Consider the following 13276-nt stretch of genomic DNA (forward strand, 5'->3'; position numbering starts at 1 on the left):
AGCTGATCCCCTCACGGTGAGTGGCGCATTGTACTGGCAATGGTTGATTGTGACTGACGTGTATAGGGGGTGACAAGGCAAAAAGATACATCATCATTTCGTATTAACTATTATTGTTTCGAGAGACTTTGGTCCCGCTAAACGGACAGGTCTGAATTTGTATTAAAGTAAACTGTTGTGAAGGGACTTAACAGAGTGACCTGGGTCGGACCGGATTAAGACTGAGCCGAGCCGGACCGAGCGCCTCCGTGAAACCGACGATTCACGGAAACAAGCGGGCTCGACCTAGGTTGGTCCCGGGGAGCGTACGTGCGACACCCAGACTCACAAAAACACACCCCTGCGGAGCGGTGTGTGTGTGTCGTACGCGATCGTTCCCATAAATCACCGCGCGTGCGGTGTCCAACACTCGACAATAGCTACACCCATTTAGAAAGGGTTTATTAGATTTACCTTATGTGGCAAAATGTAGTTTGTTGTCATGGTGACTGTCAGCTGTGCGGCAGTCCCAGCCAATCACGGTGGGAGACTATCGTATAGAGGCGGGCGTAGAGCACCTGTCGGCCTCTTGCTTGCCGGAGGCTGGGTCACGTAGCTCCTGTGCGTCCATTTCCGCTTCTGTGCAGTGACAGGTGAGCTGCCGGTCACGGCTGCATCTCTCTTATACGTTGCCTTTCCAGTGCTAGTTTTGGTCATTGTTTTGTAAAGGGCTCACTTGGATGTTGCTGCTGGCTGCGCGCTGCTCATCGATACATAGCCGATGTCGCCTACTGAACTGTCACTTTCGTATAGCGTCGCGCTCACTGCTCCACGCCATGTTGGCCGGGACTGCCCGACTGGGTGGCCGACAGTACCGGCGCAGCGGCGGCTAATCCACCTATAAAAACCACTGCTGCTTTGCTTCCACGTTATTACTGCCTTGCCAGGGCCGACTCGGACCGGATCGCTTTGACGTTCATTCGGCTAGCGATAGTTTGTTCCTTTTCCTGTTGTGTCCTCCTTTTTCCCTGTTGTGTTCCTCTCTTTTTTTTCAGTTGGTGCAACTACATCTTAAAGTGTGTATGTTATGTTATGTAAGAGTTTTTGCTGATTTCTCCTTGTGTTTGTCATAATGTTGGACTATTGGGTCATAGACCGCTAGATTGCGCCAATTCTGTCTTTCTGTTCTCTGTGTTGTTTCCACCTAATGTCGATTGTTAAGCAGACTCACCTGGCCCTGTTTAATTAGTCATGTGATTGGTTTAGCCGTGTTTGTCTCACAGTACTTAAGCCTGGTTCTTTCACTCTGTCTCTGTTGAGTCTTCAATGAAACCATGTGAGTAGACCTTGATCTTGAACCCTACATTTTGGATTTCCTGTTGTTTGACCCTGGACTGTTCTCATACTCCAAGTTTTGGATTACCCTTTGGATTTACTTTGATTGTGTTTCTGCCCTTTTGGATTGTTGGACTGAGTTTTCGTGTTTTTGCCTTTTGGATTACTTGGACTTTGTGTTTTGCGTTTTGGATCTTCTGAGCTTTTTGGAACTTTATTAATGAGGAATAAATACCTTACACTTATCCTGTTTTTGCTTCGCACTTGAGTCACATTAGTTTCTTGTGTACCAAACCGTGACAGTGTTTACTTATTATAGATTTTGTTTATTTAATTGATTTCTCTTATTAGTTATTATTATTTTGTTTCCATTATGTTTTCTAACTGGTTGCTCTGCGATCCCCCTCAATTCAGGTGCTGAGCCTACGGTGGTGGACTGGTGTCCCCTTTGTATTGTGTTTGCATTTGGTTTATTTTTCATTTGTTTTACGTGTGGTGTTCCTGGGACCCCCTTTCCTTTGGATGCAGGTGTTCACAGTAGGTCTCAGCACTGAAAGGTTCTCCCCATTTTCCCCCGCAGTGAGTAATTCTCTAGTAGTCTTAAGAACAGAAATTTTGTATAAATAAAAGTATTTTTGTGTGACCGAACTGCCGTCTCTGCCTCATTGCATAACGGACCTGTGCCTTTCCTTCATTTCGGCTAGTCCACTTAAAATAAATCTCTGGGTGAAATTCCCAGGGTGGCGTTGTCTGTCAACAATTAATACTACCAATACTGCCTTAAGAAAAGGGCATCACTCCATAGCTCGTGCTGCCACACAAGTATGGAATTACTTACCTGGTAACAACCACCGCAGGAACAGTTTTCCTCTAGTGTCATGGTACATCTTCTTAAATACTGGGTACGAAGCTGTTTGTTTCCATGGTGTTACCACGTTATTACCATATAATTTGTAATAGATACATTCCAGTCCATACAGTAAACTGGAACTTGAACCATAGACGTTCTGCAGCGTTACTAAGTAAAACATGACAATTTACCAGGTAAGTAAGCTGAAACTGTAGTGTAAAAGGAAGCCTTGTTTGTTTCCATGGTATTACCAGGCTCTTACCATATAAGTTGTAACTGGTTATTCCCTTTTCCATGCAATCAACACAAACTTGTACCATATATAGTCTGCAAGGTCGTTCACCAGTAGTTAAGCACTTTAATTCTCCGCTAGCCTCCTCTGCCTCCTCCGCTGCCACCGCCGCCATGTTGTCTTCGTTAGCTTGCTTTGCTATGCTACGAACACGGTAGTCTGTTAACTTCGGCTGCGTAGGAGACGCTTGTTTTTGCCACCCCTCGGCATCGCGACATACACTCCAACACCGTTCAAATTTTTTTTGTTGCAATTGAGTCTTCAGTAGAAATTATAGCAGCAGAAGCAGAGCACTGTGAAACACCTCTTCCTACTTGTCTGCCATAACCGGAAGTCCCTATGGGTGTCTTTTAACTAAAAAAATAGGGTGACAGCTTGTAAAAAAACGTTTTCGCAAAAGTCTGAACGGAAGCCCTTTTCAGAATTGGCCCCCTGACTAGTGTATGTATAATTTTCATAAAACATGTTAAAAAGAATGTCAGGTCAAGAAAGAATTGGGGTTTCTGAGAATTGAATTGGGAAAACGAGAGAGAGAGTGAGAGAGTACATCAACGGCTCCAGCACTCACGTTGTTTTTAAAATATTTATTTGTTTATTAAAAGGTTAGTATTTACGATAATTGAAACGTATATTCTGGGCCTTCAAACCAACACATGCAGTGATGAAACTTGCTTCAAACCAGAGGGCAGGTCTTTGGGAATCCGCCCACAATACATTCTCACTACAGCTCACAGCGGCAGGCTGCGGAGCTCCAGGGGTCCACAGGCCAGCCATCTAGGCGTCAGGCCCCCACATGACACAGACCGATGAAGGAAGCCCATGTGTTATGCATCCACGAGCTACATGACATGGCAATGACTGACATCCTTTTGCACTGATGCAGCTATGGCTACATGCAAGGGTAGGAGGTTGAGAGGGCTGAGCAAGTGAAGCTTCAAATGGGCTAACTGGCTGGGAGAGGCTACGACGGATGGATGCTATCACAGAAAGTCATCAGTGTGACCAGAAGGCTAGTGCAACGCTGCTAGGATCGGGTTGTGGCATTTTCTGGTTTGGCACAAACGGAAGGTTTTACAATAGGAAACACAGGGATAGAATCAATTCTTTAGAAAGAAATAAAAGGGTCAATCAAGATATATCTATGAGTATATAGACAATTACAGGAAAAAATTACAGATACAACTGTAAAGATCTGACAATAACACAACACTGATAACCTATATAACCTCAAAAATAAGACACAGGTCTAGATAGAGCTAGAGGCCCTCATGGCCTTGATAGAGCTAGGGGCCTTCCTGGTCTAGATAGAACTAGGGCCCCACCTGGTCTAGATAGTGCTAGGGGGCATCGTGGTTTAGAGAGAGAGAGAGAGAGAGAGAGAGAGAGAGGGGTAAAAGGAACCAGGGCACAGATTAATCAGAGAAGGAGGGGATTTATAGAAATGATATCAGTGTTTTTGATATTTACTGAAGTAAGATAATTGGAATAGTTGTTAGAATAACAACAATAATTACTTCTAGCTTCATATATATAATGCTTTCTTCGATTAGAACTTTTGCCTCAACATTAAACCGAACAAAATGTTAGGAAGGTAGATTCAAATGGAAACTATCCATACATTTAAAAGGGATGTTTAATTTAATAACATATATATCTATACCTATATATGTACATATATATATATACCTGTACATGTACTGTATATATACATATACATATATTGTCTATACATACACATACATTTGAAGTCGTGTTCTCAGAGGATTTCTACCCTCTATGCATGCAGTACTTGGGTTTAAAGCCCTGGGCAGCATGCAGGTTGAGACCACGCCCACCACACTCCCACCTTCACTACACCTGGGCAGCATGCAGGTGAAGACCACGCCCTCCACACTCACACTTTCACTACACTTGATATGAACAAGAAAAAGAAACAATCCAACAATCCATTGAAACAAGTTCAAAACAACATTTCCTCACATTTTGATGAATCTGAATGCTTTGAAGACGACCAATATAATCTGGATTAACCATGGTACGCTTCTGTTATTTGTAACTGTTTTATAGACATAGATATATGCTAAACATAGCTAATCCAATAAAAGCTCATTCAGTTGTTGGCATTAAAGATGTAAGTTGCGATACAGAATATAGGATATTTACAAAGGACTGGAGAAAGGTTGGAGTATTTTTAAATGATCTAACAGAATTGAGATTTAAGATATCAGAAATTGAGGACAAAATCATGGTAGGATACAATTTGAAGATGATTACAGAAACAAAAATATATGAATTAACAAAATAAAGAAATTATGAAATAGATGAAGGAATGCTGGCACATTCCCATACAGGAGTAGTTTTATTCTGTACCTCAAAAACCCAGCATGTCTGCTTGAGCTACCAGGACATGGATAATACACATGGTTTAGTATGATAATACCAAAAAAACAACATGGCTTAAAACAAACAGACAAATACGTTTTATGGCCACAGGAAGCTTATAGAAACATCCAGGCAGGACAGACAAATAGGGTCAGACATCTTGTAAACTGACCAACTGCAAACCTTTTAGCTCTAAGGATAGATCATTATATGATCTGGTGAAAGGAACATCTGCTTTGGCCACCGTACTGAACCCGGTCCACTTTAGAAAAGTCTAGAGGAGCGAGGAAGAATTTTTCTGCTCTTATTTTAAAAAAAGTGAGCCGCATGCTGTCAACGGGGCAACATGTGCTCTACACGTTCTACATGCTGCATGAGACCAGTATGGTGTTCATGCTGAGAACATCTGACCTACAAGATCTACACGCTGTCTGGGTCTGGAGTTGTCTGGTGTTCCTCTGCACTGGAACGTGTCTGGCTACAGTCCAGAGAATGTACTAAAATATACTTTTGCCATCACCATGAGAAAAAGGGAAAGACATTTGTAAACAAGATACAGTTAGCAACATCTTAAGCAACTTTGATGTTGGCCCCTCCTCCTCCATATTTGGCTTGAGCTTGTTCCCTGTCCCAGTTGGGCTTTAGGACAGAGGATCTACTGGAGTCGTTCATGAGTCTATGTCAACAGCATTAGCCACCCATTACCCGAAAATGCATATTTTCATTAGCTCCTATCATGTTTTATGTTTTAACCATACTGTTCATATCCAAGTTAAACTGTTCTTTCCTCTCAGCGCTCTTCTCTCACCTGGCTTCGTAGAAATCCCCTGAAGTCTCAGAGATTCTAAGTTATTTCATGTGTTATGCAGGACAGGGAAGCCTCGATCGCTCCTCCATCCTCTAAAATAATCAACATGGTATTGTAGTTAAATACTAGAATACTCTTAAAACACGTTTATAGTATGCACTTCATTTATGCGGCCAATTTGGAGTATTGCTATAATAACAAAGACATCAAAACAAAACCATTTCCTCTGATTGTCTCGACTCTTGTATAAAAGATTTGAGGCCTTGCCTGTGCCTGGTTCAAGTGGTGGTCAGGGGTACTGGGGGTTGGCAGTAGAGGGGTGGATGTGTGGGGGTGGATGGGGTTGACCGCGGCCTCCCCCCTCACTGAGCGGTGCTGGCCTCAGGGGCGATTGGGGCAATAGGGTAGGTGAACTGGGGATTGATGAAGGAGAAGCCGTTGAAGTCCGCCTGGTCGATGTTGGCGATAACCAGCTCGTCGGGCGGGGTCAGCTGGGGCTGGGTGCGTGTGAAGAACTTGTCAAAGTTCTCAGCTGCTTTGCCACACTGCAGGAGAGGAAGAAATACGGAGAAATAGTTTGGATGAACGCCATGAAGAGAGAGACAGTGAAGCAGTTATGGAACAAAACTAAATTCTCCACAGGCTCAGGAGCAGTTCTGATATCCTTGCAATGATGTTCACAGCTCTGCCCAAAGACGTTCACAGCTCCGCATAAAGCGTAGGCCATACTCTCGGCATCTTCATCAGCATCATCATCATCATCATCATCACAAGCAGAAGCAGCATCATCGCTAAGATGCAAAGTCAACAAGTATTATTCTTCACTGCCCCAAATGTGCTCCATCCAACCTTTAATCAGAAACATCCAATAAATCAACCCTAGCCCTAACCCTGACCCTTACCCTAACCTAACCCTTACCCTAACCCTTAACCTTACCCTAACCTGACCATACAAACAACTTCCTGCCCCTCCTGTCCTTCTTACTTCCCCACCTGATGCTCTTTCAGGTCATTCAACACAGATCAGGCATCACATGCTCTACATCCCCTGGCTGTCTGGTTTCGCTCGAGTGAGCCTAGATCACCTCCAAGCTGGGAAGGGGGGGCATTATGGGTTCCTCTTGTGCATACAATGGATTAAGCCGTGAGAATATGATATTCCAGACCTTTAGCCTCAACAGAGGTCATTATGCCAACGTTTCCTTATCTCTGTTTAGTCTGAGTGTACTGCAGGCTCAATCACATGAGGGGCTCTAGGTGGTGTTTCAGCAGCGCCTTGTGGAAGGAGGAAAGACAAAGTTCTAGAGAACTGTCATGAACACTGTGCATCCCACAACTCTGGTCGGTCTTGCAGTGTGGTCCTGGCTGGAGCGTCTGTCCTGAGGACAGCGCTGGGGAGCAAGCTGTTACACCACCCTGTCTGAAGACAGTACACCCGAGGCTTGTCTCCTCACTGTCTGAGGACCGTACACCTGGGCCCCCGACTGTCTGAGGTCCTTACACCTGGGCCCCCTCACTGTCTGAGGACTGTACACCTGGGGCCTGTCCCCTCACTGTCTGAGGTCCTTACACCTGGGACCCCTCACTGTCTGAGGACCGTACACCTGGGGCCTGTCCCCTCACTGTCTGAGGACCGCACACCTGGGGCCTGTCCCCTCACTGTCTGAGGACCGTACACCTGGGCCCCTCACTGTTTTACAACCGTACCCCTTGGCCTATCCCCCCCTGCCTCATGATCGGCCCACAATCACGTGACATTCCGTCACAGCTGTGATGCACTTTCACTTAATAATAACGTTGAAAGAAATCTTCAAGAACACAACTGACCCACGTTGAATACTCGTGGTTAATATCGCCCACAGTGTGTTGACCCTACCTTTTACAGCGTAAGAACACTGCCTCTGCTGATGACCATCTGTGACATGAGTATCTGTGTTTCCATGGTTGGGTATATCGCTCCAGAGATCTTAACGTTGCCATGAATACTCGGGTACTCCCGATAGTTGCAGAAATAGAAATGCTTCTCCGTACCTTAGACTAGGGGCCTTGTGGCTCCAACTCCGGAGGGGTGGACGTAGGTGGGAAAGGCCTACTCCTGTCTTGGTGAGACTTGGTGTGTCAGACCGTGTGTGTGTGTGTGTGTGTGTGTGTGTGTGTGTGTGTGTGTGTGTGTGTGTGTGTGTGTGTGTGTGTGTGTGTGTGTGTGTGTGTGTGTGTGTGTGTGGTATTGTGTGTGTGGTAAGGGTGGAGCTATGTTGCTAGTTGCTACCTTGAGTTCTGGAAACAAGTTGCCAGCACACATTGGTCTGTGCTCAGCTCACCGGGCTCAGACAGTGTTATGTCACAGGAAGCCCCGATTTAATAAGTTGTTCTGCAGTGGAGGTCTCACGTTGGCTCAGACACGCCACAGTGAGTTCAGGGAGCCTCCCTAGCATCCAACAGCTTTTACCACTTCTGAAGCAGTTTTTTAACGATTATTAGTCAGGTTAAACAGTTTTAAGAAAACATGAATGCCCATGCGTCAATAGTTAATAATATGAATATATATATTATGTGGTTCATACTACATGAATTAGGACTTATTCTCCCGAGCTTAACCTTGAGCTCAGTGCTGTGCATTGACAGATGTAGTTTCCACCTCAAGGACAAACGCTAGCAGGAAATGTTGTGTTCACCTGACAATGGTGTCCCCCGTGGCTGTGACCTACTTTCAGACCCTCCCTGTTCATCCCTCTCACTGCCGCTCTCTCTCGTGTCTGTCCTTGTGTCTCTAGGGCAGCCTCTATTTTCTAGAGCAGTCTCTAGTCTCTAGAGCAATCGCAGGTCTCCATTCTCTAGAGCAGTCACTAGTCTCTAGAGCAGTCTCTAGTTTCAACCTTTAGTTGTAATAATATAATAACATTTTGCCTCTAATTTTACAACGTATACAATTTTGCATAATCCTTTTCTCCTTACGTTATGAACAGGGCTGTAGTGGAGGGTAAACGCACCTAAACGCCGTTTACGCACCTCTGGAATTTAGGAAATATAAACGCTGTAATCGGAATCATTTTCATCTGCGCTGTAGGCCTATGCTATTATGGTCTGTGACCCTCCAATCAGTGCCTTGCGGCTGCGGCAGCGACACCAATCAGGATCCAGGAAAATATGTAAACAGGAAGTATGTAAACACATGGCCGTGCGCGTTGTGGATTATCATGCCTGCCTACCTGTCATTAATTAGCCATGGATATCAGGCGATTTTTGAAGAGACCTTCGAGTGCTCCCACTCCAACAGATGCCCGAAAAAGGCCTCAAGTACAAAGTAAGACTGAAGATGATCAATTCACATGAGTTGTTTTTGTGATTTATAAATCAATTTTACTTGACGAACTATTAAGTGACTACGAGCATTCAGATTGGCCAATGCGTAGTCATGCTATCCGTGTACTGCCCACGTCAAAATGAGAAGTCAGTCAGAGTTTTACTATACATATTAAACTCCGGTTTCGGCGCATCAACTTCGCTATAGTTTGGTCGCTATGTTAAAGCCTCAATTTGGAGATGCGAGGTTGGCGGTTGCAGCCGTGGACTCCGCGGCTGAACCGTGGATCGGGCGGATGACACGACAAAAAAATATATTTTAATTAAATTCGGGCGGTTGGCGGTTAAACCAATAAAAATATAAATATTTATAAATATTTGTATTTTATATATTATAAATATTTTTATTTTATTATTTATTTTCTTTAAAGTTATTTTCCCAGCAAACTGGCCTGTTCCCTAGAGGAGCAGTATGGGGAATCCAAGTAGAAACAACTTGCCCAAAGGTTCAGACTTTTCTGTCATCAAGGAATTTTAAGGATAACTCAAGCATCATTCCAGAAAACCTTGCACCACTCCTGAATATCGACCATCTCATTCCAGTTAGCACTGCTGAGTGTGAGAGGGGGTTCAGCTTAACCCTGCGTTCACACCAAAAGATGCAAAAAGTTGACGCGCGTCGTGATCCCATTCAAAGTGAATGTAGAGCAGCGTTGCTGCTTTGCTGCCGCAGCATTTGCTGCCGAGAAAACGGGCAGCAAAACTTGATTTGCGGCGCGTCAAAATCTGATTTGCGGCGCGGCATGCCCGTGCCCGCTGCCGGGCACGGGCGAAGGGCGCGTTCACGTATTTTGCGGCGCGTCAAATGCTGCTCGAGTTGAAATATTTCAACTTTTGACGCGCCGCAAACCTTTGACGCGCCGCAAAACTTGATTTGACGCGCCGCAAAACTCAGAATTTTTTTTTTTTGAATAACTTGAATAAACTACAAACACATTCATTGACTGTCATTGATTGATTTAATATGACTTTAATTGATAACATAATGGAATATAGCCAGGCTAGCCTTACAGAGTCGCAACACTTTGCGTTGCGTTGCGTTGTGTCGAGGTCGGTCTAATCAAAAAATTCATAGTTTACCCACCTTTAATTTGACCGCTACAGCCCTGGTTATGAAGCAAGCATAATCATTTTCTACTTATAAGCCGGTTTAACACCGAGATTCATGGTTTGACCACAGACAAAATGGAGGCAGAACGGGCAAAACTTATTGTGATCATCTTAAATGTTGCTAAAATGATGCATCATATATTCTGTTGCATCCACAGAATCCAAAGAATCGATTGATGGAAGAAGCATGAGTTAGAGACAAATAGAAGAAACAACGAAGAAGAAAGGCGTTGCGAACGACTTTGTTACCAAAGAAAGAGCATCTTTCGCTTAATTTCATACATAACAAACACTGCGAAAAATGTAGTTGATTTCTTTGTTTAGCTTAGAAAACAGGGAATGAAAGGCAGGACCCTATAATGTTCAGCTAACTGTTAATAAGCCTAACCCTTAATAATAAAAAAAACATTTTCTATATACGTGTGCAGCTCCGAACTCATGCATTGTAATTTATCATATGATGTGTACTTTTAGGGTTATGATAGGACCTATCTTTTAGCATTCAACATGAATGACTCTTAAAAGCAGTGCCAACATTTCAATTATTTTTTAACCATTCAGTAAACAAAAGACCACAGGCTGATTATCCATTAGGGGGCCACTCAACTCAGCAGTGTCATAAACACGCCCACTTCAGGGTACAGGGTACAAATGTCAGGATAAGTTGTTCACACATACGGCCCATCAGGAGAATAGCTGGAGAATATCAGGACTTACAAGTGTGTCTGAAAGCAGTAAGTGTGTGAGCATTTGATTACATTATAAATTGAGTCAATTTATGGGTTACAGGGGTAATTATTCATTGGAAAGTGTGGTATACTATGGGCCCTATTTTAACAATCTGAAAAGCAAATATGAAATGCGAAATGCAAGTAGCTTTGTGGGCGGATCCCTGCCGTTGTTGCTATTATACCGGCGAATAAATGACTCTTGCGCCCAACGCAAATCTACATCAGTTTCCATGAAGTAGTGTGAAGATGTGAATGGCATCTTCACTGTTTTTAAACATGTTTTAAAAGATTCACATGCTCCTGTCTGGCTGGTTAGCCGTGATAGTCCGCAGCTGTGGCTCGTGGGCTAATTGAGCCACACCCATTCTGGTGCTCTTTAAGAGGGCCAGAGTTTTAGACTGGGTGGCTGGAGTTGTGCAAGTGACTCGACAGTTGTGCTGTGTTTTAAGTAAAGAGATGCTTTTTAACAACAACAATGTGCGTGAAGAAAGCTCTTTTTCACAAGTAGCATAATTACCCGTAGGCGTGTTTTGGGCATAACATGCAATAAACCAATGAGAGTGCCATCTTCCATCTCCTTTAAAAGCCAGCGCATTTCAACTTGATAAGTTGATATTTTCACAGCGCATTTGCAGTCTCCGCTGAAACAGATGCATGACCACATGAATTTCCAACTTCAAATGGCTCAGTCTATGCCCAAATACTTCAAAAAAAATGAGCCGTCATGTAAATTTCGGCAAAGAGAACATAACACATATTTGATATGCGGTCCTGTGGCTGCAATTGTGGGTAAATTTAATGATATGTGGCAATACATTAACAAACATTGTTTGTTACCAGGATTGTATACATTATTGTTATCGACTTGTGTTCATAATATGCATGTGTCCCCCCATAGATATACATTGCCGTGGACTGTATTATGCATAATGTGTTTAGTTTGCGTTTGTTTAAACAGATGGGTGCACACATATTGTTGAACTGCGCGCCAAACATCACCCGCATACATTCATGCCATTAAACCCTCACTCGCGGTAAAACTAGTTTTTCTCACGATCAAATACTCATCAAACCTAAAAGTTATGGGCTTTTACACAATGTTGGTGTCAAGAAAATATGTATTTGCTGTACGGTGTTTGCAGATGCACTGATTTAAAAGTACAACTTCTTGCCGCTGTATCAGCAGTTTTTTCTCAAATAATTTAACTAATGTTATAATTTCCCCTAAAACAATTTTTTTTTTTGGGATATACTTTGCTCGAGTTTATTGATATTATTATTATTTTAACGCATGGCATTAACCTACTACAGTGTTCATTCATACAGCCCCTATGATTTTTCTTTTTTTTCATAATCCACATTATATTTCTCTGCAGTTTCACATATATGAACAATCTTTGACATCATAACATTTCAATTAGGCTACTCGTTTGCTTGTTTGTAGCCTACGTGTGTTTAAGCTTATGCTGCAGTTCCAACCTACCATGGCACTTCAAAATAGCATCACCAACTGCGCTATCCGCTAGTGCATTTAGACCAGGTATTTGCTGTCAGTGGCGGAATTGCTCTTTGGATGACTAAAATAGCACCAAGTATCATTTGCGCCAGAACACGCTTCTGCTTTTCGCCGACACGTCTCTCCAGGGTCAAGTTTAGTGGCGCGAATTTGCTTGCGGGGGTAAAATCTGCTTTTCGCCGGGTGCAAACTAGCAACAATACATGCGTCAGTGTAGATCAGGGGTCAGCAACCTCTGCAACATGCAGTGCCAGTTTGACATTTTCTCGTTAATGAGTGTGCCTTAAGCAACAATATATAAAAAATGAAGCTGAATTATGACACAGTGACCAAAAACATTTCCAGAAGACCTGGAATTGTGCTATTTTCATATAGTCCACAGTCATGCATCAACATTTAAAATGTTTTTTTGGTTGTAATATTTGCCACATGCGCTTACAAATTATAATTACATATGGCCCATCTTAAAACACCATTTTCAGAAACTCATTCAAAAACATATTTGCACTGTGAGAAATGTATATATATATATATATATATATATGATACATGAGAATGTTGAAACCATCCACATCAATATCTTTAAGACATGTACAGCTATGCAAAACCATGTGAAGGCGATGCATACAGCAACAACACCACTTGCAACAATATTTTAAATATATCTTTTCTATTACTCACAACATAGGTTTAAAAACTATTAATTGATCCCATTTCAGAACACTGCTTTCTGCAACTAATTTTAACATATTTGCACTGGGAGGGAATGCCCAAAACAGAATAAAGTGCAAAAAAAATTGTAGTAATGATTATGCTGGCGCATTGTGCTGTGATCTTTTTTTAATAATAAAAAAAAAGAAGTTTTTTTTTCTTTTCTTTTTTTTCTTTTAAGTGTGCCAATGATTATGCT

At 42.8% G+C, this 13276-nt stretch overlaps 1 protein-coding gene across 1 annotated transcript in view; it reads right to left on the minus strand.

Annotated features, from left to right (window-relative positions):
* Positions 1 to 728: 728 nt before the first annotated feature.
* The window catches only part of LOC130377970 (protein kinase C alpha type-like), a 297706-nt gene continuing 285158 nt past the window's right edge, over positions 729 to 13276 (minus strand). The window contains exon 16 of the mRNA XM_056584916.1: positions 729 to 6191. Coding sequence (XP_056440891.1) covers positions 6009 to 6191 — 183 coding nt within the window. The 3' untranslated portion in view covers positions 729 to 6008. The remainder of the gene's footprint in view (positions 6192 to 13276) is intronic.

This window comes from Gadus chalcogrammus, chromosome 3 (assembly GCF_026213295.1).
Source record: "Gadus chalcogrammus isolate NIFS_2021 chromosome 3, NIFS_Gcha_1.0, whole genome shotgun sequence".
Classification (NCBI taxonomy): domain Eukaryota; kingdom Metazoa; phylum Chordata; class Actinopteri; order Gadiformes; family Gadidae; genus Gadus; species Gadus chalcogrammus.